Source organism: Myotis yumanensis, unplaced genomic scaffold, assembly GCF_028538775.1.
Source record: "Myotis yumanensis isolate MYYU_CA2020_CCGP unplaced genomic scaffold, mMyoYum1.0.hap1 SCAF_2, whole genome shotgun sequence".
In the NCBI taxonomy this organism is placed as follows: domain Eukaryota; kingdom Metazoa; phylum Chordata; class Mammalia; order Chiroptera; family Vespertilionidae; genus Myotis; species Myotis yumanensis.
The window spans coordinates 37,347,667-37,375,610 of NW_027223753.1; the positions used below are offsets into that span (position 1 = coordinate 37,347,667).

General features: G+C 55.5%; 1 protein-coding gene across 3 annotated transcripts in view; it reads right to left on the minus strand.

Moving 5' to 3' along the window:
- The window catches only part of GLIS1 (GLIS family zinc finger 1), a 223,670-nt gene that overhangs the window by 17,437 nt on the left and 178,289 nt on the right, over window positions 1-27,944 (minus strand). For all 3 annotated transcript variants that reach the window (XM_070403339.1, XM_070403337.1, XM_070403338.1), the window contains one exon: window positions 1,985-2,146. In XM_070403339.1, coding sequence (XP_070259440.1) covers window positions 1,985-2,146 — 162 coding nt within the window. The remainder of the gene's footprint in view (window positions 1-1,984; window positions 2,147-27,944) is intronic.

A 27,944-nucleotide genomic window follows, 5' to 3' on the forward strand; every position in this document is an offset into this window, starting at 1 on the left:
GGCTGACCCTCTGGGTGCTGGGGAAGCAGCCTCGCCCCACGGAGCTGCTCGCGATGTTGACGTGGGATGGGCGCAGGCAGGGGCAGGCTTGGCGGCTGTACCTCCAGGGCTTCCCCAGGACCCTCTGGGGCAATGAAGGCTGAGATAACGGCTCCTTCGGGGCCTGACCTGTCCTAGCCCCGAGCTGTTCACACGCCTAGTGTGGGCCAGAGGCCTGTTGCTTCGGGGCTGGGTCCAGGAAATGCAGTGCAGAGGGAGGGAGGAAGGGGGTAAGTCAGGGTGGGTGACCCCGAGAGCCCTGGAGGGACTGCCAGGCCTGGGAGAAGGGGTGCAGAGAGGCCTGGTGCTACTGGGACTGCCTGTGGCCTCTGGGAGATGTAAGCAGGGGTCTGGGCTGGGCCCCAAAGGCAAGGGCTAGGCATACAAGAAGGTAATGACAGCAGGGGTTTTGCTAGCACCCCACCTCCCTACATGCCCCCAACACAGCCTGTGTCAGTGCAGCCTGAGAAGGAGGTGGTGGGGGTCGGGTTCAGGTTGAGGACAGGGCTCTTCCTCCCCTCGTCCTGTCTGCTCAGCTCCACAAGGCACCCCTGCTTCCCCAACAAGGGCCCTGGGCTTGGAGTAAGAGAGGCCCGGGCTGCACCCCAGCTCTGCCACTTAGCCGCTGAGTGGCAGTCAATGCCTTCATCTCCCTGAGTTTCTGTTTCTTTGCAAAATGGGGATAATGGAGCCCACCTTGTGGGGGAAGGTTTGTGTGATATGGGGGCTGAGGGGAGATGTGTAGGACATGCTGCCTGGGCTCAGCTGGACCCAAACATGACCCTGCTATTTTCTGCCACCCCCCATCTTTTTTGGGTCCTGGTTTTCCCAGCAATAGAAGAAAGGGCTTGGACCAAAAGCCCGCCCCCCTCCCCACCCTCGCTCTGAACCCTGCCGTTTCATGGCCTCCAGCTTACCCTGGAGGGGCTGGCTGCCCTTGGGCCTCTGTTTCCTCATCTGCATGCCTGTGCCCTGGACAGGCTGAGGTGGACGGCCACTCAGGTCTCCCGGCCCCCCACCTGCAGAGCTCCCCAAACATGTGCATGAAGAGCAGGGACACAGGCAGGGGCCCCGACGTGGACTCTGGCTGCAGACCCGCCTTCTGAGGCCTGCAGGGTTGGGGTCCTCCCAGGCCCTGTGAGACTATATGAGGCCCACCCCCAAGTCAGCTCTGCCACGATCCAGCTGAGCAGGCACTGCAGTTCCCAGAGCCCCGCTTCCCTCACCTGGGAAACGGGGGTAGAGACCTCTGAGTGGCCTTCAGTGCCATCACGGGAGGCCATCGGGAGTGCTCTCGTAACCGCCGAGGACTGTGAGCACAGAGCGCACCCTCGGACGGCCCTGTGAGAAGCTGCAGGTCACCTCACTGTCTGGCACAAACAAGGGAAAGGAGGTGACGGACAGGCACCTCGGCCAGGTCACTATTTCAGGGGCCGGAGTCTTGGGCCCTGCTCACCCCAACTCCTCACCCACTAGGCTCAGGGGTGAGGAACAGCCTGTCTCCACAGAGGAAGTGGGGTGGGAAGAGCAGGGAGGGCCTGCTCTGGGGGTGGCTGATCACTCAGGCCTGGCGACAGGATGTGGGATGGCGAGCCCGCCTCTCCCTCGGGAGGTGCAAGGATGCTGGTGCCCCGGCAGAACCCACAGTGGTCCTCACCTGAGGGAGACTTTACTATCTCCTCCCAGGGTCATTTGGCAATGTCCAGAGAGACCTCGGGTTGTCACAGTGGGAGATGGGAGGTCACTAGTGGACAGAGGCCAGGGACCCAGTACACCCTCTAATGACAGGATTCCCTCTCTCCCCAAAGAGTACTCCTGCCTGAAATGTCAGTTGGGCTCCAGGATGAAAGTGGGGTTTCTGCAGGCCCCGGCTCCCGCCTGCATTAGACAAGTGTGGGAGTGTGCACGTCCCCCCACTTTCCCTTTCCGCCTCCCTCGGGCCTACCGTGTCGAGGTGGGTGCGCTGGTGCTTGGCGCGGTCGCTGGAGTTGCTGAAGGCCTTCTGACAGCCCGGGTGCTGGCACAGGTATGGCTTCTCGCCCGTGTGGCTCCGCAGGTGGATCTTGAGGTTCTCCAGCCGCGAGAAGGCCTTGCTGCAGCCTTCAAACTGTGAGAGAGGCTGGTGAGGGGCGCTCTGCAGCCCCGGAGGGCCCCCCACCCAACCTGGACATGCCCCCAGCATCCTCTGCCTCCCCACTCCTCACACCCCATCCGTCCTGTCCGAGGTCTCCAGGCCCCGGTTAGCTCCCCGTAACGTGCTCAGGGCCCAGACTCTATCTGGGAAGCCCTGGTAGGTCCAGAGAAAAGGCACCCTGACTTAGACATGGCCTCTGGGCTGCAGAAGACAGTGGTCTTTCCATCTGTGGGTCCGGAAGGATCCCTGCCCCAGTGGCACCTGGGAACGATGGCTGCCGCCACAGGCCAGCCCGGACAGCCGAATGGCAGGGGCACCTTGGAGCACATACAGCCCTGGGTCTGACAGCCCTTGACCTCCCTGTGCCTCATTTCATTGTCTGCAAACGTGAGACTGTGGCCACCACTCAGGGCGATTCGAGAGCCCAGGGGCAGGGCCCTGGCTGTCAGGGGGTCTGTCCATCGGAGCGCAGCACCGGCACTGACCGCTGTCAGAACAGCGGCCACATTGCACACTCAGTGTCCTTGATTAATTGTTTGGCCGTTTAGCCGTCCAATGCCCCCCACATACCAGGCCCCATGCTGGGCAGTGGGCATGCAGTAGGTGCAGCACCAACACCTGAGGCGCTGGTCAGAGAGGGGGTGGGGTGGACTGAGAGCAACAAACACAGCACCCCCTGTGGTCCCAGGCTGCCCTGGTCCACAGGCACTGCCCAGGCCCGACTCTCCCTGGAACCCCCTAACTCCTAACCACCCCTCCCTCCTCTCCACCCTGCGTGCGTTCTGCTTAAAGCCTTTGGGCCTGGCATTCGCACCCATTCCTGCCCTTCCTGGCTCCCCCCCCCACACACACACTGGAAACAACAGAACCCACCAGGCAATTTCAAGCCTTTGTTTGTGCAAGTCCCTCAGCAAGGATTGTCCTCTCTCTAGTAACAATCCATCAATGCCCCGAGCCCTCAGAGGAGCTGAATACACCTGGCGGAGGTGGTCTACCGGTTCCTGCTCCCTCCCTCCTGCTTTCCCCACCGCCTGCCCTCCCTGCGGAGCTGCCGTGGGTGAGGGGAGACAAACACTGACCAGTACCTGCTCCTGCTCGGCCGCTGCAGGCCTGGTGCTGGGTGTTTGACAACCATGAAGTATTGGGTCTCAACACCCCCACTCAGGGATGAGGCTTCCTGTGCTGGCCACAGGGCTGGGACAAGGCAAAGAGGACACAGACCCCCGTGGGATGCCAACGCCCAGGGGGCTCTGCTAGCAGCTGCCTTCCCAGGGCAGGGCAGGGAAGGGACCCTAGGGGAGGAGACGACCAGAGGAGGCCAGTTCCCTCTCTGGAGCCGTGGGTTTCCCTCCCTAGGCCAGGGCTGGACTGCCTGCCAGATCAGGACCCCTGTACCCCACGCCTCTGGGCCGGGCAGCCGTGTCCCTGGGGCCAGTGCTCCCAAAAAGGTCCGTCCGCTCGGGCTTCTCTGCCTGTGTCCACACTTGGAAGACGTGGCTCCCCCTTCTCTGAGCTGGGCACTGGCTCTTTTCTGCCCCCATCTCCCAGCTTTAAAGCCCATTTCTCAGCCCTGAGAGGTCCGTGTCCCCATCTGGGCAGTACAGCACCTTGGTCACTCCCCACACAGGCTGGGGGGAGGCAGAGGCAGAGAGAGCCCAGACCTGGGTCCCCTCCCCAGGAGGGCAGAGCCCGGGGAGGCACGCACACCCTCGGAGCAGCGCACAGCGGCCACAGCTGTCCTGGAGGCGGAGGCGGCAGCAGCACAGAGGCGGCTCCCACCGCCTGGGGACGGAGAGGCGGCACAGAGTGGGGGGCGGTATGTGCTGGGCGAGACACGCCGTCAGTCACCCCAACACTGTGCATTTGTTCCATTCAATCCCGGCTGAGCCCTGAGCAATGCCCAGGACACCACGGAAGAGGAGGCGACCAAGAGGAAGGCCGAGGGGAGGCAGGCCACGGGCACGCAGTGCGGGTAGGGCAGAGTCTCCGTGGCGGCCCCTCTGTGGCTGGGTGTAGGGTACATGTGAGAGTGTGGGGTGGGCGCTAGTGGGTGAGGACCCTACAGGAGATCAGAGGCCAGAGAGTGGGGGCTCCACCCTGGGGACAGGGACCACGAAAGCGCCTTGAGAAGGGAGGACACAGGTCAGACATGCACTTGAGGAAGACCCCCCCCCCCCCCCCACACACACACACACTGGCAGCTGGTGACTGGGGCTGGGAGAGGGGACCGGGGACTGGGGGGGAGAGGCAGGTGTGGCGTCATAGATAACAGTCGCTGGGGCTGGACCCGAGGCAGAGGTGGCGGGGTGGGGCGGAAGCCGGGGCGGAAGCCAGGCCAGAAGTGCCCCGGAGGTGAGGACAGGACCCAGAGACAACGGCCAGCCTGGGCGAGCTCCCTTCACACCTCGCCCTCGAAGCCCGGCCACACGTGCGGGTCGAGCTCCCTGGGGGCTGGTCCAAGGCAAGCCGCCCACAGCTGGGTTTTAGAGGCTGTTCTGCTTCCTACTTCCAGATGTTGTGCCTTTTCCATGTATCAAAACCATAAGGAAACCCTTTTTGGGGGAGTAAACAGGCCACAAGCTGCCCCCTTGCTCTCCCCCAATGGCCTTGTGCCAAGTTCATCCCAAAGTGAGGTGGGGGCCTCAGCTCACCCCTTTATTCCTCTCTGGCCCGAGCCGGGAGGGCAGGCATCTGAAGCCGAAGGGCAGTGACTTCTCATGTGCTGTGTGACTTCTCTGAGTTTGTAGGGGAGATGCGGGGGGAGCACACCTGACTCTGAAGATCGGTGTGTCATCTCCTCCCCTCCAGGGTCTGTGAGCCTGCCTGGCCAGCCCTCTGTCCCAGCACGGTTGCTCCCAGACCAAGGCTGAGCCCCTTCTCGGACACCTTCCCTTCCAACTCACTGACAATTTAATTCATACATTTTTTCAAAAGCCCTGGGTCTGTGGCTTGTTCACAGTCGTCCGACACCCCTCTCACCTGCATGCACCAGGTGCCATGCTGTAGCCACAGGGAGGGATCTACTGAACTGCCCTGAACAGTAGTTCCTGGCTGAGCTGTTCCCTCCCCTGGACCCTGTCCTTCCTTTCTCCACTTAGCAGACATCTACTTCCCCTGCTCAACCTTCCCAACCTGCCAGCCCTCCCTGGCCACACCCTGCACACATGGGCTAGGTTTCCCTGCACACTCACTGTGGCCTGCTCTCCAGGCCTCCAGGCTGAGGGCAGGACTGGCATCTCAGCCAGGGAGCAAAGGGTGGGTTAGACATGCCATCCAATGGGGGTAAGAACAGGGATGCCGGGGCCTGGGGTGCATGTGCCCTTGTGAGCGCACTTCCTCCCTCCAGTGTTCATCAAGGTACACCATACCTGTGCCTGTACCCTGTGCCCATGCCTTGTCCTGCCCTCGATACTTCCCGGAGCTGAGTTGCAAGCTGGGGTATAAGAAGCAGGCTGTCCTGATATGGGGGGGTGGGGGGGGTGGGGTGCGTGGCTGTCTCTCTGGGTAGAACCAGAGGTAGTAGCCGCAGGTGGGAAAGGGGTGCTGCCCATCAGGACTGGTCTGGGTGAGGATGCTGCGGGGACCTCTGGCAGAGTAACACCCCCTCAGGGCCAATATCCCAGTCATGCCAGGGGCCCTGTGGGTGTGTGGTCCCTGCAGTCCTCCCCACTCCACAACCGCACTGATGGGCTAACGAGCAGAGATGAGGACAGGAACATTTCTGGGTTCAGCACCTGTGTGTTGGCTCTGCTCGGCCCGATGCTGTCACTCGCACGATCTGTCCTCTCCACAGCCTGTGTGACAACTACTCCTCCCCGCTGTCGGGAACTGAGGGGGCGGGGGGGGGGGCAGGGGCGACCAGCACTGCGGTCACACACACAGACTCGGGTGGGTTGACCAGACTTTGGTCTTGGCTGCTCCACTTAGGAATGATCCCAAGCAAGTCCCTTCAATTCCTTGAGCCTCGGTTTCCTTGTCTGTAAAATCAGGTGAGTTCTACCAAACACGGACTGAATGAAATAATGCGCAGTAAGTGCTTATCTGGACACCAAGTTCCTGCCCAATATTGTCGTTGTAACTATCATTTAAGGTCACAGGGCAAATAAGTAGTGGAGCGGCATTCTGCCTGGGGTGGCCGCTCCCAGGCCTGCTGCCCCTCTGCCCAGTTGGAGGGGGCGTGTGTATAATGTCCCACTGGTGTGATGGGCTCCCATGTCCTGTTTCCACCTCTTACTCCTTAGCCCCTCACCTTATTCCCCAGTTAGACCTGGGCTGTCCTCGCTCCACCTCAGGTCTCACGGACCCACAGAGCTAAAGAACAGAGGCCTTTGACTGGCCTGCCCTAACGCTCTTGCCATGCCAAGCTCATGGGGACCGTTTGGGTGCCGGGAGCAGCCTCCATGTCCGATGAGAGCGAGGCAGACTTTTGGGGTGGGGATGGTTTGCAGGGCTCCGCCCATCAGCTGTGTGGGGGCTGGGTGGGCAGCAGGGAGAGGGGCCCCACCACTGTTGGGTTATGCGGTACAGATGCTGCCAGAATGGAAATGTGGATCTTGGAGCAGAAATGGAGCCAATAGGCCAGCCGTGGGCAAACTACGGCCCTCGGGCCAGATCCGCCCGTTTGAAATGAATAAAACTAAAAAAAAAAAAGACCGTACCCTTTTATGTAATGATGTTTACTTTGAATTTGTATTAGTTCACACAAACACTCCATCCATGCTTTTGTTCCGGCCCTCCGGTCCAGTTTAAGAACCCATTGTGGCCCTCGAGTCAAAAAGTTTGCCCACCCTTGCAATAGGCACATCCCTCGCTTTGGGCCTGTTTCCCTGTAGCAGGTGGAGGATGGGCCCCTCAGGCAAGGTCACTGTGACCCTATAATGATGCTGCCATGGGGTCTGTACCAGGGGACGGCCTTCCTGGCATTCGTCTCCCACCCCTGTTCCCTGAGGTCCTAGGGCAGATTCTGTCCTGGAAAGACCCTTCCCCCTGCTGTCAGTGCCCAGGTGTGCAACCCTGCAGAGCAGACCTCCTGGGATGCCCCCTGCCAATCGCAAAGGTTAGGTATCTGTACGTAGGGGGCAGAGAGGGGAATGCTCCCACTGTGCCTGAGGGCACGAAGCCTGGACTAAGCCACAGTCCGACCTGCCATCTTTTCTAGAAAGAAGTGACCCATCGATCTTCAACATGAGGCAGCAACGCCGGACCAGCCGTGGCTCTAAAAGCCTCTGGTTCACTCCCCTCCATGACCCCCAACCTTGTCAGCTGCCCTCCTCACTCCTGTCATGCACCCCTCCATCCTTCCACCACCCACTCCTTTCACCCACTCACTAACCTCTCATGTTTTTGCTCATTGACTCACATCCTCTTGCCTCACTCAGCTGCCCCTGGCAGCTGGGGGCTGAGACTTTAGGGCAACAAAGACCACAAAACAGGAGAAAATGTATTAAGACCTAAGAAGGGGCTGGTCACAGGGCTACCAGCTGGGGGAACCCAGGGGACCACTAAAACCTCTTCGGAGGAGCTGGGCCTTGCTGCCTAGGCAGGGTTTAGACCAGGGGTGCGGAAGTCTGCCCGCGGGCCGTATAAGCCTGAGCAATCATTTGGCCTGGCCTTGCCAAGGCAACCGCAGGCGGGACTCGACATTCAATAAACGTACGAGCTTTCTTCATAGCAACATAAATTTATATTGAGTGGATTATATTAAGCAAATGATGTTATAAATATCCAAATGGCCCTTGGCAGAAAAAAGGTTCCCCATCGGTGGTTAGACAAACGGGGGGGGGGGGGGGGGGGGCGGAGAAGAGGAGGCGTGCAGGAGACAGGGAAGGGGGTGCATGTTCTGGAGACGCTAAGGATCTGCTGAGCCAGAGTGGAGGAAGCAGGGAGAGGAGAGGTGGGAGTGGAAATGGTGTTTGGGGGCTCCCTCCATTCAAACCCATGGGTGGCGATGCCAAAGGACTCTACAGAAACCACCCTGCACATCACTGACGTGGCCCAGCAAGTGGGGCGACCTGAGCTCTTCACTTGGGGGACTCGTGCTGGACTCCCCAGCCCTGACCTGCCACCTTCCCCCGGAGCCAGGAGCCTGTTCCCCCTCCCAGGCCTCTGCACCCAACCAGCCACCGGGCCAGGGCAACGCCACCTCTTAAACATCTTTCATGCCGGCGGCCTGCTCTTCTCATCCACCTGGTCCACTCCCACAGCACTGCTCACGCAGTGGCGGCACTAGCCGCTGTCCACCTCCTCCCCTCCCAACCCACCCCCACATGATACCAGGTATCCAGACCAAAGACTTGCACCTACCGGTCTGTCCAAGTCCCTCTATGACAGGTGGGGCCTGTCCTCTCCATCTCCCACCCGCTGTGTTTCAGCAGCAGAGACGTCTGGATGCGAGTCTGGCCTCCACGCTTCCCAACTGGATGGCCCTGGGCAAGTTCATCTCATTTGTCAGAGCCCTGATTCCTCATCTGTGACAGGGGCACACCTGTGCCCAGGTGTGTGTGGGTGCTCTCTGTGAACTCCACGGTACATGTAGCATCCTGTGGCCCAGGGCCCTCATGCCATCTGTGCCCACCCAGAGAAATACCTCTTGTTCAGGGTGACTTCGCAATGTCCTGGCCCCAATAACCAAACGCACGACAGACTTGTGTGGCCAGAAGCCAAGGCTCACATGCCAGGGGTAACAGGGTGGCTACTATGGATGGGGGGTATACAGGGAGGGGAAACAAAACAGAAGGGACATCCGACAGTCCAGAAACAATGTAAAAATGGGTGTCAGGTTCTTATTATTTACCTTATCCTGTGTAAACATTCAAATCTACCCTAAGGTGACGGTGGGGTGAGTGCGGAGTGATGTAAGGGGCTGAGTGACACCCGCCCGCACCTCTCAGGGGTGGGGACTGTGGGGGCTGCATTTATGAGGCTCGCCCAGCTGGTGAGGCTCTCTCCCAGCCACATCTGCAGATGAGGAAACTGAGGCTCCGGGAGGTGACATCGCTGGCCCCAGGCCACACAGCCAGTAAGTGGCTGAGCTGGGATCTGACATCAGGTAGTGTGCAAGGCTGTCTACATGTGGCCTACCCACTCTCGCACTGCCTTAGGGACTCCTATAGAAAGCACCAACACAAGGCTGGCTCTTATGGGCCATTACCGATTTCCAACTGGGCTGCCGCTCGGGTTCCCTTCCCAGGTGAAGGCCAGGCCCAGGACTCGCAGAGCCAACGCAGGAAAGGAGGCTGCCCTCCTTCCGCCTGGCCCCTGCGAGAGGCAATGCCACCGTCCCGAAAGGACGATCGAGCTGGCACAGTGAAGAAGAAAGCCCCGCTGAGGCACGGAGCACAGAGGCTCGACAGGGCCTGTCCCCACATGTGGGGCGTGTTACCAAAGAAGATGAAAATAACGGGGGAAAATACCCGGGAACCAACCGTGAAGCCCTAGACCATCTGGAGTTTTATAGTAACAGGCAGGGAAGAGTCAGAACCTAATTGGAAAAAGTCCACCGCAATCCATTACTGCTGCGTGCAGCTCACAGAACCCAGGGCAGGAGATAAAAGACAGGGGGAGCCATCCCGGAGCCGGGGAGCGGGCACCCTCTTCCCCTCCAGGCCAAGCCCGAGGGCCCTTCAAGCTCTGGCTGGGGGAGGGCCGGGCACTGGATCGATGTCAGAACCTGCCCTCCCCGAGCCTTTCCCCCATGGGTAGCAGGGCTAAGCGAGATCATTCAGGGGAGCCCAGCACGGTGCCAGCTGGGGCTGGGCACGGGGCCCTGGGGAAGAATCGAGGGCGCTGTTTCACATGCAAAGAGTGGGACACCCTGCTCTAAGCTGAAGGTCATGAGGTCACGCTGAGGTTTGTGCTGGGGCCCCACCAACAGCCTCAAACTCGGGCAAGTCACCTCCCACCTCTGTCCTCATTTTCCTTCTCTCTAAAATGAGAGCCACCACAAACGGCTGTTAGAAGTAAGAGGACATGCCCAGCGCAGGAACTGGCACACAGGGTGCCTAATGAATGTCAAGTTTCCTCCCTGCGGCTGACATGGCCCAAAGAGTAGGAGGCCCTGGATTCTCATGCTCTGGCAAGGATCTCGGCACAAAGGGTAAGGAGGGGTTTTGGGGAGCAGGCACGGGTGGGGACAGGGGAGGAAATGCCTCCAGTTTTGGCATTTGCCAGTGACTTGCTTCTAAACAAACACATTTCTGGTTTAAGGGTAAAATATATTGGGTTACAGCAGTCTGGCAGGCCATTTGGGGATCAGCTTCCCATTTTTGTACACTTTTAACTTACTTTGCAACAATGATTTGGATGGGAGAACTGTGTGGTGCCAGACCCTTCTCCAAGATGTCAAACAATTCTATGTTTGGCCAGCTCGAAAGGCCAGCCAGCAGGGAGCTGAGGTCCGTTCCTCACCCCACGTCCTGGGAGGGGGACTCTGGCCCTGAGGTTACTGTCCAGCAGGTCCCCATGTGGTCTCCTCAGAGCCTGTTCTTTGCCAGTCCTTGGGGGGAGGAGGTTGAGGCAGGAGGGGGAGGGACAAATGTGGAGAGTCCTGGGAGGTGTGGCTGGAAGGCACTGGCCTACTTGCTCTTTTCTTGAGGGTCTGGTCCATCTTTGGGTGCACAGCGCCATCTGAACAAGCGATGATGGGGCAGATGTGTGCAGAAGGAAGACTAGGACTGTGGCAGCAGCAATCACATTTACTATGTACCCCAAACTGTGCCAAACTCTCCCTTAACAAAACCTCCCCCATCCCATTAGGCCAGCACAACAACCCCCTCATTACAGAGGCAGACATGGAGGCCTGTGGAGTTCACGTGTGAGGGCCCCAGAGCTCAGGAGAGAACCCAGAGCTTGGGTTTGCCTCCAGCGCCCGAGCTCTGTGCCCCGGGCCACACTAGTGCCATCAGCAGCCATGACCAAGGGGGTGCCCTAAGATCCAAGGCCAGCTGGGAGCCCCTCACATCAGCTCAACTCTCTAGACCAGGGGTCCTCAAACTACGGCCCGCGGGCCACATGCAAATACAAATATTGTATTTGTTCCCGTTTTGTTTTTTTACTTCAAAATAAGATATGTGCAGTGTGCATAGGACTTTGTTCATAGTTGTTGTTTTTTTAAACTATAGTCCGGCCCTCCAACCGTCTGAGGGATAGTGAACTGGCCCCCTGATTAAAAAGTTTGAGGACCCCTGCTCTAGGCCTTCACGCCATCCAGAGAGGCCTGAGGCCAAGGGACCGGGTGGGGACACAGAAGAGGCAGAGGGAGAGGGGCCGGAGGAACAGCAGAGACACGCCCTCCCAGAGCTGGTCAGCCTGTGCTGCCCTTGATGAGGTTTCCAAGACAGTGGGGTTGGCGCTCCTCACCAGGACCACACTGAGGCTCTGGGCTGGTCCCTTCTCCAGCAGAAAGTCCTCTCCAAGCAAGAAATGGGTTCCTGTGCCTAGGCCACCCTCCCAGGGGTGTGTGGAGTCCCCCAAAGTAGGAGGTGCAGATGGGGGCCGAGTCTGCTCACCGAGCAGACTGGTGCATTTCGGAGGCACTCCCAGGGCCGAGCGGTGGCTAGACACCATTTGAGATGTGGAGAGAAGCTCGGCTAGCAGCCAGGCCCCCAGAAAGCAGGCGGCACAGAAGGGCTGACAGACACATCAAGCCACCAGCCACAGGCCAGGAAATGCAGACACACACCTACTCTGACACCTTCCTCCTGCCGAGCCACATGCCAAAGTCACAGTCCCAGGCACCAACACACAGCACTGACTCCTACACACAGGACTCATGTCACAGAGACACACACAGGTCAGCGCACACACTCTCAAGCATCTACCCAAGGACACTCAAGCCCCACCATAGGCACGAACATAAAAACTCCCAGACGCCAGACACGTGGACACAGCCTGAGGCACAGCACAGCACATGCCAGAAATGGGCCACAGCCTCAGCACAGTGAGCCTCTCGGTAGCTTGGGAACACAGGGAGGAGACACCCAGACAACATCCAGAAAAGGCTTCTGTGAGGTCAGCAGGTGAGGACATCCTCACACCCCATCCAGCCAGTCCCGGGCGGTGACAATGAGCTGCAAGTGGGAGGGCTGGGCCCACTGTACCTCCCAACTGTCCTGGACCGCCTTGGCTTTGGGGAGGGCACACGTGGCCTGAGAACACCATGGCAGGGCTGCAGGTCACCCTTTGGCCCCGCTGACCTCTGGCCTAAGGCCCACTCCGCCTCCCCGTGCTCCTGCCACAGGCCATACTTCCCACATCCAGGCCTTTGCCCAGGCTGTGTCCTCTGTTTACAATACCCCTCTAGTCACCTGTCCAGCCCTCCCTTTCCTCAAGCCTCAGCGCCCCCCACCTTCCTCACACTAGGCCTCTGGTTCTGCCTGAACCCCACCCTCGTGCTGAGGTTGCCCATCTCACTGCTCACCCTCTGTGCAGACCCTGCCCATGCCCTGGGGCCTTGGCGGGGGCCTGGCCCAGCCTCTGGGAGCTCACCCCTCCCCCCCACCTGGGGTCCAGTGGGATAAACAGGCCAGACTGGCCTGCTTCAGCAATCTCCCGTCCTCCTCAGACCGGCTCAGGGGCCCCCAGGCGGCTGGCCTGGGCCAGTGACTGGGCTCATGTGGGTGCTTAGTAATGGTGAATGGCAGGAATGGTGACAGCCCACGGCTCACACTGGACCTAGTGAAGGAAGGGCAACTGCAAGTAGGAACCAATTACATAAACAGAAACACCAAATGGAATCCGACCCATAGAGATAGAGATGACAAGAAGTAGGAAGAGACAGAGGCAAACCTTACCAGTGCCTCAGTCTGCAGAACATCCCTCCTCCCACCAGCATCTCAGCAACCCCGAGAGAGGCAGGCCCGGGTCACAGAGGCTCACTCAGGCTTCTCAGCAGCTGGGACCTGCTGCCAATGCCTCGCTACCCCAACTGCCCCGCTGTGCAAATGGCATCAGCTACAGTGGGCATCTGGCTGGTTCAGCCACAGAGGAGCCCCCTGGGCCAGGTATCCTGGGAGTCCCTTTCCCTGCGGGCCTCAGTTCTCATCTATCAAATGGGTACATACAGAATAGCACTGTGCCTCCACCCAGTGCCGCAGGGAAGAGGTAACTGCAGAAATCAGAGCAGGCAGGCGTGAGTGCCTGGCTTTTGGGTTTCAAAACCCCAGGCCTCAGGGCCAAATGGAAAGAACTCTGGAGACAGAAATGAGTCACGCACCGTTAACATTTCAAACAGTTTTTCTTCCATAAACCCCTCTGAGAGTGCCCAACACTGGGCCTGGCACAGAGCAGGCTTTTGTGAATATCTGTTAATGAATGAAAGAACCAAGAACAAATGAGCCTTGAGGGAAGTGTGGGGCAGGCGGGGAGCCCCCAATCAGTGGAGGCAGGAGAGCCTTGTGGGGAGGGAGGGCCAAGCCTCCCTGGCTCCTGCCCCTGGAACGATGCTCCTGTTGGGATAGGGACACGAAGGGGAAGGAAGACACGTGTAAACAACAGGGTCTCTGAAAGTGGGGAGGCTCTGACTTCTGTCCTTTTGCCCTGGGGGTAAGCCCTGGGGGTGCCACACCCCTAACTAAGCCTATGGGACCTGAGGCAGAGCTGTGCTACCCGTAATTTGGGTGCTCAGAATAGGAAGGGAGTCGAGGAAAACGTTCAAGTTACATTTTATTTTTCTCTCACTTGAGTTCATGGACACAGCAGGTTCAGCCTGACATAAATAAATGGTTCCACTGTCTGACCCCTCACGGGAACATGGAGCAGGGAGAAGGGAGGAAAACTGCTGCAAGTCAGCCTTGTGTCACTTTCTCACAGAGGAAACAGAGGCTCCCACAGAGCCTGGGCTCAGGGCAGCCAACGAGTGAGGGCAGCGTCTGGACTGAACCAGGGCTGTCTGACGCCAAAGCCCCTGTCCCTGTTCTCATTCAACAAAAAGCAGAGTGGGCTGCAGACTGAGAAACAGTCGGCCATGGGAAAGAAATGACCAGAAGGAAGAATGAAATGCTTCACGTCACCAGACAACACTAGCAGGAACAGCCACTGCATCGCTTTTCATATATTCTCTGGGAATACATTTCCCTTAAGACCTAAATTCTCCCGCTGCTCAGCAGGTTGGAAAGCTCTGGTAGGGTCTGGGGGAGGGGCCACTCTCATCTATGCCCAGGATTCCCCAGGGCCTGGAAGGGAAGCGGTGCCCTCTGCTGGGACGGGCAGGCCCGCTGGCCCTCTTGGGAGCCTTCCATCCCCTGGGCAAGGGAGAAACATGCTGTGGGCACCACCCAAACGGAAACAGAGTGATAACTAGATGATAAAGCAGGAAGGGGTCCTCAAGGAAAACACACCGCAAGGCACTTCTCTGGGAACCCAGGTGGCAGGAGGGCATTCTGGGAGCAGGCCCGCGCCGATGCCTGGCCTGGCCACGCTGCACCGCCCACTCAGGGCGCCACCTGGAACCCATTAGCATATGTCAGGAATCATGTAAAAGTAAAACATTTAGCTTTGGCTTCTAAAATTAAGGAGGACAAAAAGAGAAGGATGCCATTGTGCTGAGGCACTCAGCTATGACTTGGGCACCAATACTTAAATCGCTGCTTTGCACTTGGGCCCAACCAGGGCCCTTGGTTGCCAGCAGAGGCTGAGGACTGAGAATGAGTCCATGGCTCCATCCTGGGAGAAGCAAGTTGGGAGCCTGAGTGGGGCTAGGGGCCCAGGTGAGTCCTTCAATGGCTCTCTGCTCATGGCAGTGCCAGTTACATGCCCATCCTGCCCTTCTCCTCTATGGCCTCCATGTTTCCACCCTAGCCAATGACCCAAACCATCTACCCTGCAGCTGGAGAGAGTTACAAGTTGCAAACATGTCCCGGTCATTGCTCAAAACCCACCAATGGCTCCTTACTGCCCTCAGGATACAACTCAAGGCCTCGGGCCTGCTGTTCCCAGCCCCCCACCAGGGGGATCTGTGGGCCTCCCACTGTGGCTGGCTCCTCAAGCTCCTCTTTCCTCTCTAGGCTCCAGTTACACTGACTCCTGGGCTCTTCCTATACTTTCTTATGCTTTCGCATATGCTGTTCCCTCATCCTGGAATTCCCTCAGGTGTCAGCGCTCAGCTCCAATAGTGACTCCTCTACAGAGGCTGGGCCTTGGGGCAGGTCCTGGGCCAGATTCCTTGCTGGCTCTGCTCTGGCCTTGGGGTAAAAGCAGGGTGGTTGGACCAGGCTGCACAGGAACCGGAGATTCACACAGTGTCTGTGCTGGCTGGCTCTCAGAGGTCCTTGTGTTACAGGTGGGGACACTGAGGCAGCCTAGAGAAGGCAAGGCTGTTAAGGTTTCTCCTGACCCCCAACTGTGGGGAAGCACAGGTCTTGGTTGGAAAGTCTGTAAGGAGGAATCTCCGAAAGGTCAGGGGCCTCTAAGGGGACCTTGCCAAAGGCGGCAGATCCTGCCTTGACTTTTCCAAACAAGTCTGAGCCCCGGGTGTTTTACTGGAATCATTATGTTTAGACTTCAAAACGTCCTTGCTTAAAAGAGACTACAGGCACATGTGTCTTCTCAAGGATGCTTACCCTGGTGATAGTGTCTAATAGTTAATTTTGGTTCAAGCTGTTGTTATAATAAAAGCCTAAGGAGGCAGGTGAATGGGGCTGTTTGGTCCCTATAGCCAAGCAGCCCCTTAGCCCTCTCTTTCACAGAAACGTGTGTCAGAGTAATCCATTCATCCATTGCTCAGGGTCTGCCGGTCAGTCCCAGCACCCAACTTTGGCTTCCTTTTTAGGGCAGGTTCTTCCTGTCTTGCATGCTCATTCTGGCGTACAGAGTGCTCCAGAGTCACCCAGGCCTGAGTTCAAATCCCCTCTCCCTCCAACTCTGTGACTGGCAGACACCACCTAACCTCTCTGGGAGTCATTGGCATTAGGGGGATGGTAAGGAGGTAGTGTTAGCCCCTCCCAGGGCTATGGAGGATCAGTATCAGGCACCCACAACCCCCTGCATAGATGGAGAAATGGGGCCAAGGCTACAGGGCACAGGGAGTCAGTGGCAGGAGAGAGAGGGAGGCTCCTGGTTCTGGGAGGCAGTCTGGCAGCTCACAAAGTCTGACTTGTCCAGTGGCACCAGAGAGCAAACTGTGCAGTTCATTAATTCACTGGCCATTCATTCATTTCCTCACTCACTCAGCTAAGTGCACATTGCCAGATGTGCAAAATACACTGCTAGTGAAAAAAGCAAGTTACTGAACAGTAAAGGTATTATGATTCCATTCTAGTAAAGAGTATAATTATCATACACAGAGGAAAGTCTGGGAAAAGTTTCTGAGCAGTGTAGTTAAGGGGAACTTCTCCTTTATTCTTATACTGTGCTCACTACTTTCTACTTTTTGATACATTATACTTATTGCTTTATATTTTATAGAACTCTGTTTTGTTGAAGTTTTTTTTAAAAAAAAAAAAAGTCATGGAGGGCAATATATACTTCACAGACAAATATAAGCTTCAGAGTTAAATTGCTTCTTAGTTCTGCAGTGACTTTGGGTGAGCTGTCCTGGTAACAGGACCATGGGACACTCCCACCCTCCACGGCCAGAGAGATCTGAGTCAGGTCTGGACTGATGCCCACTCTTGCCCTATGTGACATGAACAAAGGATTCCCCTCTGAACTCAGCTTCTGCATAAATATATGGGGACAATACGATGGCCTCCAGAGGGGATCTAAAGATCAAAAAGACATGGATGGTGACCCACTTTCAAAACATCTGGGATGAAGCACATGATGACGACAGCTGTGCACCTGCAGCAGGAAACCTGAGGCCGACCCCACTAGATGCACTAGGGACACAGATGATTCCTCACAGGGTTCCACATGAGGGGACCAGTGATGGCTGAGGAGTCTCAGGAGACAGAGTGGCTGGTTTAATTGAATAGCGGTGATAGGCGGGCTCAGTCCCAGGGCAGAGGACATTCAGGCAGGTCTGAGCCACAGGCCTGGGCAGGAAGGAGCAACTGCTCCTTCAACACCCATCTCTGAACCAGCTGCATGGGGTGTGGGCTTTGGGTCAGGCAGACCTGGGTTCAAGTCCCAGCTCTGCTTCTTACTGGCTGTGTCCTTGGGCATGTTACTTAGCTTCCCTGGTCCAGTGTTGTCTTCTGGAAAACAGTTAACACTCCTTCCTTGTAGGTTTATTGTAAGGGCCAAATGAGATAGGAGAGGGCAGGGCCCAACACCTCGGGTTGGGAAAGGGCTCCACCCAGCAATACAACATGCTAGAGATGGGTGTCACACTCCATGCAGCCTACACCACTATGCCTCTGTTCCTGTCACTTTCTACTTACAGTGTCCTTCTCCTGCCAATTCGCCTGGCAAAATCCTCCAAGCTTTAGCTCATATGCCACCTCTTCCAGGAAGCCTTCCTTGATTTCGCTGCTGTTAGGGCTAGGCTCCTCTGGAGTCCCACAGCCCTGTCCTTCCCTCATCACAGGCCCTAGGACTAAGATTCTAAATGTCTGCATCTGTGTCCTTCTCTCCCACACCCAGCTAGGGTGTGAGTCAGGCACAAGATAATGTTAGTCCCACCAACTGGCCTCTCATTCCAGGGCCCACCAATGGACTGGAGACACAGTAGGGGTTCAGGACACGTTTTCTGGCTAGAACCATCTGCTCAGTCAGGGTCAGCCACCCTTGTTCACCCTCTCACCACACCCACCCCAATCTCCTCGGGTAAGGAAGAGGCTCTTTTTATTTAAAATCACAGAAGGTCTGAATTGGAAGGAGTGTTTGAAGAAGCCTGTCCACTTTACAGGTGGGGAGACTGGGGCTGGGGAAGAAGGGACTGGCTCACGGCTACCCATTAAGTCAATGGTGACACCAAGACAGGGAGCCAGGCCTCCAGACCTCCCCTCTCCCCCACCCCCGCCCAATCCAATGCTCCCTGACCTGTGGCCCCGGGGGGCATGCTCTCCTCCTCACCCAGAGAAAGGGCAGCAGGGCCATCTCCTGCATCCTCACAGGAGCAGCTCTTGAGTCCTGGGTCCTGAACTTTTTAACTTTTCACTGCCTGTCACTGCCTTTAATGACTGGATGGTGTAACTTATCTCTGTGAGGTCCTATTTCCTAGGCCTTGACCAGACAATCCCGCCTCCACCACCACCCCCACCACAATGCACCTGGCCTCCAAGAACTTCACCAACAGTCACAGCTCTCTGGTAAGCCCTGTAGGCCCACTCAAGCCTGGAAGCATAGGGCCCTGCTTCCGAATGCATTTGTCACTGCACGCACCACAGTGGGTTTCATCATCTCTGGAATGACTATACTTTCTGGAACACACACTTGGTGAGCTGGGCCCAGACCAGGTCTAACAAATCCTATTTCCCTGCCTCTCCCTTCGTGCTGAGCCAGACCTGGGCTTCCAGGGGTTGCCAGAGCAGGATGATGGTAATTCCTCATTAGAAAGATGCTTCACCAAGTCCATTTCTATTTTACTCAAGGAGCCAAAGGCAGCCCAAAGAGGCTCTTTGTGAGGGGGCAGTAGGCACAACTTTTGTTTGCTTCTCAATCTATGCTTATTGTGTTTTCCATGTTTCTTCAATAAGCGTATAAAACTTCTACAAATATTTATTTTTTAAAAACTCAGTAACAGAATCTTCCTGCTTTTCTGACTCCTCCCTGCTGGCCTGCCTCTCTCTCTGCCTCTTTGCACAGGGGCAGCTTCTGCTGAACACGACTGCCTCTCTCCTGTCCAGCTGCTAAGCTCTAACTGGCCCCCAGGCCTGTGCATTTACCTTCGCAACAACTCCACATTTTAAGGAGGACTCTTGCCCAAGGCCACCCAGGAGTGATGGCTTCCTGGGACCTGAATGCAAGCCTGTCTCATTCCAATGTATTTCCTCTTTTCCACTCTACTTCTCTGGGCCTCAGTTTTCCCATCCGTGAAATAAAGGGGAGAGGACTGAGGTGATCCCACAGGTCCCTTCTAGCTCTGCCATGGCACGCCTAGTGTGACTGGCTTCCTTCATTTAGCGTAATGCTTCAAGGTTAACCCATGTTATAGCATGTATCTGTACTTCATTTATCTTCTTAATCCTCACCCAAGGATATGTTTTTGTTAAATTGATTTGAGAGAAATAGAGAGAGAGAGAGAGAGAGAGAGAGAGAGAGAGAGATGTGAGAGAAACATTGATTGGTTGCCTTCCGTATGCGCCCCAACTGGGGATTGAACCTGAAACCTAGGTATGTGTCCTGACTGGGAATCGAACCTGCAACCCTTTTGGTGTATGGGAGAACACTCCAACCAACCGAGCCATCTGGCCAGGACCATACTTCACTCATTTGTATGGCTGAGTAATAATCCATTGTATGGATAGACCACATTTTATTTATCTATTAGTCGGTTGATGGGCATTTAGTTTGTTTTCACTTTTTGTCTATTATGAATACTGCTGCAATAAACATTATGTACAGGATTTTGTGTAGACATGTCTTCATTTGTTTTGGGTATATACCTAGGAGTGGAATTGCTAAATCACATGGTAACTTTAATTGTTTGCAGAACTGCCAGACTATTTTCAAGAGCAGCTGCACCATTTTACAGTCCTGTCATCTGGGCATAAGGGTTCCAGTTTCTCCATGTCCTTGCCAGCACTATTCCCCACCTGTGTTATTGTAGCTTCCTAGTGGCATGAGGTAGCATCCCATTATGGTTCCGATTTGCATTTGCCTGATGGCTAATGATGTGCTTTTGGTAATGTTTTTTCACTGGAGAAATGTCTGTTCAAGTCCTTTCCCCTTTTAAAAAGTGGGTTAGCATGGGGGGGGGGGGGTGTTGGGGGTTAATGGGGGGATGAGGACACATTTGTAATACCTTAACCAATAAAGAAATTATAGACAAAAAATACAAAATAAAAAATAAAAAAATAAAATGTAAGGGTTCTTAACATATTCTGGGTACAAGTCCCTTATCAGAAATGTGATTGCAAAAGTAGTCATTTTTTGAGCGAAGGATAACAACAGCTAACAGTTAGTGAGTGCTTACTATAGGCTGGGCCCTGCTTCAAGTGCTTTACGGGTAATAAGTGTTTTAATCCCCACAACAACGCCACGGGGTATTCTTATGGTTGTTGCTATTGTTTCTATCACCCCCACATTACAGTGGGCCTTAAGGGAATGTCATCGTGCCTCCTGGAGCTGATACGGGGAAGGGCAGCAAGAGCCCCTCAAAGGGGACTGACAGGAGCCAGGGACACACCAGATTCTGTCTCCTTTGCCAACCTTGGGGGGTCTGGGTTTGACTTATTTAGGAAGGATTCAGGTCCAGTACAGCTATGCATGCTTAAATTGGGGGGAAAGGGAACTTTCTCCCAGAAGAGACCAGTCTCTGCTCAGGAACCAACCCCTTGTACATAATGGACGGTGCTGTCTTCAGCTGCCAGCACCAGAGGGAGCCTCGTCCATTAACACATTAGCAAGTGAGCATCCTTGGCCTTCCCCTGAATCAGCCTGGGCCAGGCAGCAGGAGGCAGTGCTGGGAACCGCAGGCCCAGCGGGGAGGACGTCGTGCCCGCAGGGGTCATAGGGTTAGGTGTGACTGTACAGAGAGCAAACAGGGACTCACAGAGCCAGGTCCCAATCGCCCTTTGATATCTCCGTTCTGGGTGACCACCCGGGCTGGAGATCAGAGAAGCTTTATGCAAGAAGATAGTTAATGAAATATTTTTGTTATGAACTAGGAATAGTGGAAGTTCGGGGACAACGTAGATATCCAACAGTGTGAGCAGGCTGAGTAAGTACCCTGTGCCCCAGTCTGCATGACAGACTGTAATACTGCTACGAAGAACGATGGTTATGATGTTCCATGGAATCCCGGGGAATTTCTTAGATATAATGCTAAATGTACCAATGCCAGTTGTCACTAATCCTCTCCACAACCCTCCTGGGGACCTGAAGCACAGAGAGGTGAATACCTCACCCGAGATGAGGCTGGACCAAGATTTGGACCCTTCTCACTCTCAAATCCTGGCGATAAATGTGAAGTCACCCTTGCTGAGCACTTACTATGTGCTCAGCACTAGGCCCTGCAGGGCAGGAACCAAAGGAAACTTCCCTCCCTGGGGGTTTAGAGTCATCTGCTCCCTCTTTTTGGTTTTGCAGAATTTCTAGCGTATGTCCCATTCATACAAATAAATTCAAAACACCCGCCACTCGGTGTGCAGGGAAGCCTGGGGACGTGAGGAGGCAGCACTCTGGGAACTGTAGGGTCCACCTGCACTCAGCACCCCACGCAGGAGCAGGACGGAGGCCTCTCTCAGCTGGAAGAGGAGGAGTCCCGCCTCCAAGGCCCACGCCTCAGGCTGCTTCCTCCCTCGGCCTGGTGTTCTGTCAAATGGGTAACAATCCCTGCCCTGTGGCTCCCTGAGTGCGGGGAGGATGGCAGGTCAAACAGTCACTCAGAGCCTGGGGACCAACTGAAGCCTCGTGGGGGCTGCCTTCCTCAGGGACCCTGTGGGTATTCACGGAGCCCCTTTGGCCACACTGCCCTTCCAGGGGCTCTTCCATCTGTGAGCTCTGCAGTCTGGCCTGTTCCGCCCTTCCTCCTCGGCCTGACATTATCCCCACTTCTTCTGATCTCCCCCCCCAACCCCCCGTCACTGCTTTCCCTGGAGGTGCTGGGTGATCGGCCTCATGGCCCCTCTGCCGGGAAGGGCCCAGTGCTCTCTTCACCCCTCCAGGCCCTGCTTGCTCTCATTCTCTCCCAGGAATATTCCTAGTTGGCACCTTGACTTGAGGAGAAGGGAGTGGGGGCTATAGGCTCCTGGGTTCAATCAGCCTGGGCCAGGCCCGAAGGCTCATCTCCCACAGCCAGTGTGATCTCTACCCTAACGCTCCTACACCCAACACACACACACGTACATCCGACATCCCACACCTGCACACACACACACACACACACAGTGCCAACACGCATTCCCATACCCAATACACATGTACATACAGAACAGATTCCCCAAAACACTCCTCCTAACATGTGTGCCTTAACCACACATGCACAACCAACATACACACATAAACAACACCCAATGCAGCTCCATACACCCAACACACACTGCACACCAAACACTCAACCACACTCTCAAACTACCCTCCCTTCATATAGGCACATACCATGTGTCCTCCAAACTCAAATCCCAATACATTCACATACACACTCACCAACCACACACACACACGCATATTTATGGAGAAGTGTGTCTGAGAGTGTGTTATAGGAGGATGTATTGGGTGTGGGGTGTTGAATGTGTGTCTGAGTGTGGTGTTGGGGGTTCTGGGTATGCTTTGGGTGTAGATGTATACAGGGGTCCATGGGGTATGCAATGGGTATACGTCCATCTCCACCATATACTCCCCCAACCGCACCCTCAATATATACATACCAACTGCATAAATTCCCCATCTCACACCAAATCCCTTACACACCCCAATCACAATCCCAAATATGTACTCTGCAACTGTATACATTCCAATCACACTGCAAACAAGTCCCAAACACCCTCACAGAGCTAATTACACACACACATATACCCACTCTCTCCTAATCCCCTCCACGCTCCACACACACGCAGGTATAGTCTATCACACTCTCTGAGCCCCTGCCCATGCCCCAACCCCCCCTCCCCCCAACTCTCCTCTACTGGCTCCTCAGGCCTCACTGCGCACCCTGACCTTAAAGTGTATGGGGGGAGAGTGCTTCCCCATGGGAATGGGACCAGGCAGGTCCCTGTGATCCTGCACCCAGGCCCTGTGTATAGGTTGGCTCCGCACTGGGGGGTGGGGAGGGGGAGAAGAGGGTGTACCCAGGTGGCAGACGGACGGGTAGCCCCCACCAGGCTTCCTCCTCAGGTCCCCTGGCCACATTCCTGCCTGCTCCAGGGGTTTATTCTTCCCTTGTTCATTGGTGATTAAAATACTTTTAAGCCAACCACAAAGATTGTTGTCTTTCTTTTCTTTTCTTTTTTTTATAAAAGCCAACAGATGCGTTTGAGGACCCTCTGATTTTCCTCCAGGGTGATTTACATGACCACAACCAGCTCTTAGAGAGAAAAGCAAACATTCCATGGCCTAATAGGAACATTCCCCCCTCCACCATCCATCCTGTCAGCCCCTCGCTGGTTCCCAGGGATGCTCCGCAGGCCCCCCTCCATCCCTCCTGGAGGCCGAGAGGCAGGAGGAAGAGCTGGCTGGACCAGGGCTGCAGCCTCATGTGAGACTATCCCTAGGAGGGTTTTTCTATATTTTACTATTATTTGTTAATCCTCCCCCAAGGATATTTTCCCATTGACTTTTAGAGAGAGTGAAAAGGAAGGGGGAGAGACAGAGAGAAGCATTAATGTGAGAGACATATCGACTGGTTGTCTCCCACATGGGCCCTGACCAGGGCCACAAGCTGCAACAAGTTCGTGCCCTTGACTGGAATGAAACCCAGGACCCTTCAGTCCATGGGCTGATGCTCTAGCCACTGAGCCAAATCGGCTAGGGCTCTATTTTTATCATCAACCCTGAAGGGGGAAGTTGGCCATGCAGAGACAAACTATCCAGCAACAGAAAAGGAGACGCCCATTTAATCAACAACCCTGGGGGGTGGGGGGGTGAGTACTAGTGTTATCTCCATTTTATATACAAAGAGACTGAGCTTAGAGGTAATAAGCAACTTGTTCAAGCCTTCAACTGGGGACAAGTCCCAACCAAGTCAACACAGAGCTGATATTCGAGCTGATTCCACAGCCCGAGCAGGAGGACCACTGACCTTTTCTGCCTTTCTTCTCTGTTTTTTCCACCCCACCCAGCTGGTCCACACTGGCTGGCCTGGCAGAGACAGCCAACCCCACCATGGAAGCCTTGATGGACACAGGCTGTGTTTCAGCTCTAGGTACACCAGGAAAGCACAGCCAGGCCTGGAAGGACTGGTGGGAATCCAGTCTACAGCTCCCTGCCAGGGACCACTGCCCTTGGCGTACACACCTGCTGAGATGGTGCCCCCACCTGAGGCAGCCTTTTCCTATCCATCCACCAGCTCTCCATCCAACTGTGACCTATCCATGCACACACTCACCCATCCATCATCCATTATCCATCCAACCTATAAAATGCTGGGGACACAGGGGTGAATAAGTAAGACACATATGGCCTCTGCCCCTGTGCAGTTCATATGCTGGGGTGACATAGATACCAACCAAGTAGGCAAATAAAGAAGATAATGTCTGCCCTGGCTGGTTGCTCAGTGGTTAGAGCACAGGCCCTAGGACGGAAGGGTTGCAGGTTCAATTCCCGGTCAGGGCACGTGTGGGAGGCAACCAATTAATATGTCTCTCTCACATTGATGTTTCTCTCTCCTCCCCCTCCTCCCTCCCCTTTAACTCTTTCTAAAAAATAAATAAATAAATAAAAATAAAAATAAAAATCAATGGAAAAAATATCCTTGGGTGATGATTTTTAAAAAAAGGTAACGTCTGACCGTGCGAGTGCATGAGAAGCAGCACTTGGCCGCGATGTGACAGGAGCACAAGGATGGCAACTTCCTTTTGTCAGATGAGAAAACTGAGGCACAAGAGGTGGAACATCACCTGAGATCACGTGGTGAGAGGGACTGGACCCAAGCCCTTTATTTGAGGTGTGCAAACAGAAGGTGCTTTAAGAAGCCCTGTGGGATCACGTTTGGGTAACTGAGGCAGGGACAGGCAGGAGGGGCCAGGTTATATATGTAACTTGTAAAGCAAGGGAACCAAAGTTCAGAGAGGGGTAGCTGACCTGCCTCAGGTCACACAGCAAATCTGAGGAGGAGCCAGGACGTGACTAGTCTGACACCACAGGACTAATCAAGCAGCTCATCAGTTCAGCCAAGTTTCCTCTTCTGATGCTGATTTGCATTCAGGTTGGAACCTTCTGGTGACAAGGCAAAGGTTTGGGTGTGGGTGTGGGTGGTCACATCAGGGAGACCGTTATACAGGCCCCACCAATCCTGACCTGTCATCAGGCCCCAGGGGGCCAGCTCTGGGAAACTGGGCACACTTTCCTAAGAGCCACGGCCTCAGGACGCTCAGGAAGGCTCCCTACCCTGAGAACCCCGCTGATCCTGCTGAACCCACCACTGAAGGACACTGCCGTCCTCCCAGCCTCCATCAGGGTGGTGAGGCTGGAAGAGGAGATTCTCCGGGGTGCAGAACGGAAAAGAAGGCAGGTGTGGCCCAGTGGATAGAGCATTGGCCTGAAGACTGAAGGGTCCCGGATTCGATTCCGGTCAAGGGCACATGCTAGGGTTGCCAGCTCGATCCCCAGCAGGGGGCATGCAGGAGGCAGACAATCAATGATTCTCTCTCATCATTGTTCCTTCTCTATCTCTCTCCCGTCTCCTTTCCTCTCTAAAATCACTAAAAATATATTTTAAAAAAAGAAAAAAAAGAAGGCGGGAGACCTGGGGATCTGAGAGGGGCTGGCAGCTCCTGGCCCTTGCAGCTCTCTTTGGGCAGACTTGAGTGCTGCCCACTTGTGGCTTCTCCAGGCTCAGCGACCCGCAGGGCTGGCATGCTCCAGAAAGCTCCACAGGGACTCTCAAATCCAAAAACTGACCGCCCTCCTCCCCCCTCAGTGACTAGATCACTCCCTCCCCTACAAAGCAGTGTGTTGCTCTAAGATGGTCTCCTGGGCCGCACTGACTCTGTAGATCCTCAACTTCAGACCTTGGCGTGGCTCTGAGCTGCTGGAGGAGGCAGCGCACTGCCTCTCTGCCTGCAGCACAGAGCAGGGACCACACGGGACGAGACGCCGTGCGCCGTGTGTGCAGGTATATTGTGGGCGTGAGTGCATGTGGGCCGTGGGACTGAGGCTATGTTGTTGGGCTTCAGGAGCCACCAGAGAAATAAAAGCCCTTGCCCTGCCGGCTGCTCACACTCAACTCTGGGGCCAGGCCCACTGGGAAGGAGAGGGCGAGCTGCGGGCCATGCTCATCCACTGCCCACAGCCCGTGTGGCCACCCTCAGAGACAGCAGCCCGGAGCTCAGCTGGTGTGTGCACAGCATAGGCCAGCACCACAGCCCTGCTCACCTCCCTAAGCCCAAGGCGACCCTGCGGCCAGGGCTGGCACTGGAAACAAGTGATTTCTTTTGGTCTTATTTGCTGGATACCCTGGACACTATACATTCTGTCATCATGGACCCAGACAGCCCCAGCGGGGGCGCTAACACCACTTTATAGATGAAGAAACTGAAGCACAGAGCACCGTATAACTTCCATGTCACTCAGGTACAAGTAGGAGTAGCAACTGGGATTTGACTCAAGCAGCTCAAGGTGATGGTAGATGTAAGGAAGCGAGGACGAGCCCACACAGCCTATTGGGGTTCTGGAAGAGAGGGGTGGGGAGCGGCCGGTACCCAGATGCAGAGCATCCACACCCTGTGGCTGAGGCCGGTGGGGAGGACAGCCTCTGACCCTGCAGGTGTTCCTTGAAACAGACACGGAGTAGACCACATGGGCGCGGGGGTACCGCCAAGCAGCAACCATGAAATATCTTGTCACTCCAATCCCATTTCTTAATGCTTCCCTAATTCACTTCCTGTAAAATCAGACAGACTAAGTAAATATATACCTTTTTCAAATGAAGCACGTTATAGTACTTAAATGGTTTTTGTCAAGTTCTTTCCAGTCTCTTGCAAAATTTCTGATTTCTAAATAATCCCTTATCCGTTCCATATGCCCCTCTGAAGTCTTTGTTAACAGAACAGCAGAAAACACACAAATAAGCTTCCCTTTTGCATGAGCTTATGGTTTACTCCACTTACTGCCAATCAAACATCCTTAGAAGAGTCCAAATCAAAGCAGAACGGAGCCAAAAATAAGACGGGGACCGGGGCTCTGGATGAGGAGGGATGGGGCCGGTAGGGTTGGCAGTGCCAGGCCTGCATGGGCACTGCTTGTCAGGCTAGAAGGGCACACTGTCAAATGCACATGATGTGTAAACAGTGTGACTGGAGCCTGGGTTCAGGAAGTGCAGCAGCGCGTGGAGGGGTGGCGAGCCACAGGGACACTCTCAAAGGGCCCAGTGTGGGGAGGGCAGCCCAGGGTCACCCTGGATGCCATCCCCTGGGGTCCAGCCTCCTGTCACTATCAGTGATCTTCTGAAGAGCCACTGATGATAGCACTTCTTCCAAGATCTCCAGACAATGCCCCAAGTCCTCTGTGTGCGTTTAGGCTGTGAGCCCCAGCCAGCTGGCCTTTCCAGTCTCCTATCCGCTGCTCTCCACCCCGGGCCGTCTAGTCTGGCCCAGCAGACTCCCAGTCAATCCCAGAACATGGCACTCATTCCCGCACACTGTCCCCACCTCTCTTCCGAACCAGCTCCCACCTCTCGGGCTAACCCACATGTCTACTTCCCCTGCTTTAGTGTGTGGCTTCCCCACCAGGCTTGGGGCAAGGTCAAGGGTGTCCCTCCATGTCATGGTGCCCGGCACCAGCCCAGAGGAGCTCTCAGTAAAGCTGAGTGAGCGAGCAAATGCATGGCACCTTCCCCTTGGGTGAACCCGTGAGGACCCTGTATGTGCAGGGCGTCCTTAGTGTGCCTCTCTTTGCTCCTCTGTCCTGGGCCATGAATCCCCTCGCAGTACTCGGCCTGCTCCCACCTCAGTGACGCGAGCTCGCTCCCTGCTGGCGAGACAAGTTTCCACTGGTGGACAGTTCTGATCGTCAGAAACCTGTCCACACGCAGACCTGATATCAGCTTCCCTCCAATGCCCCGAGGGCAGAAGCC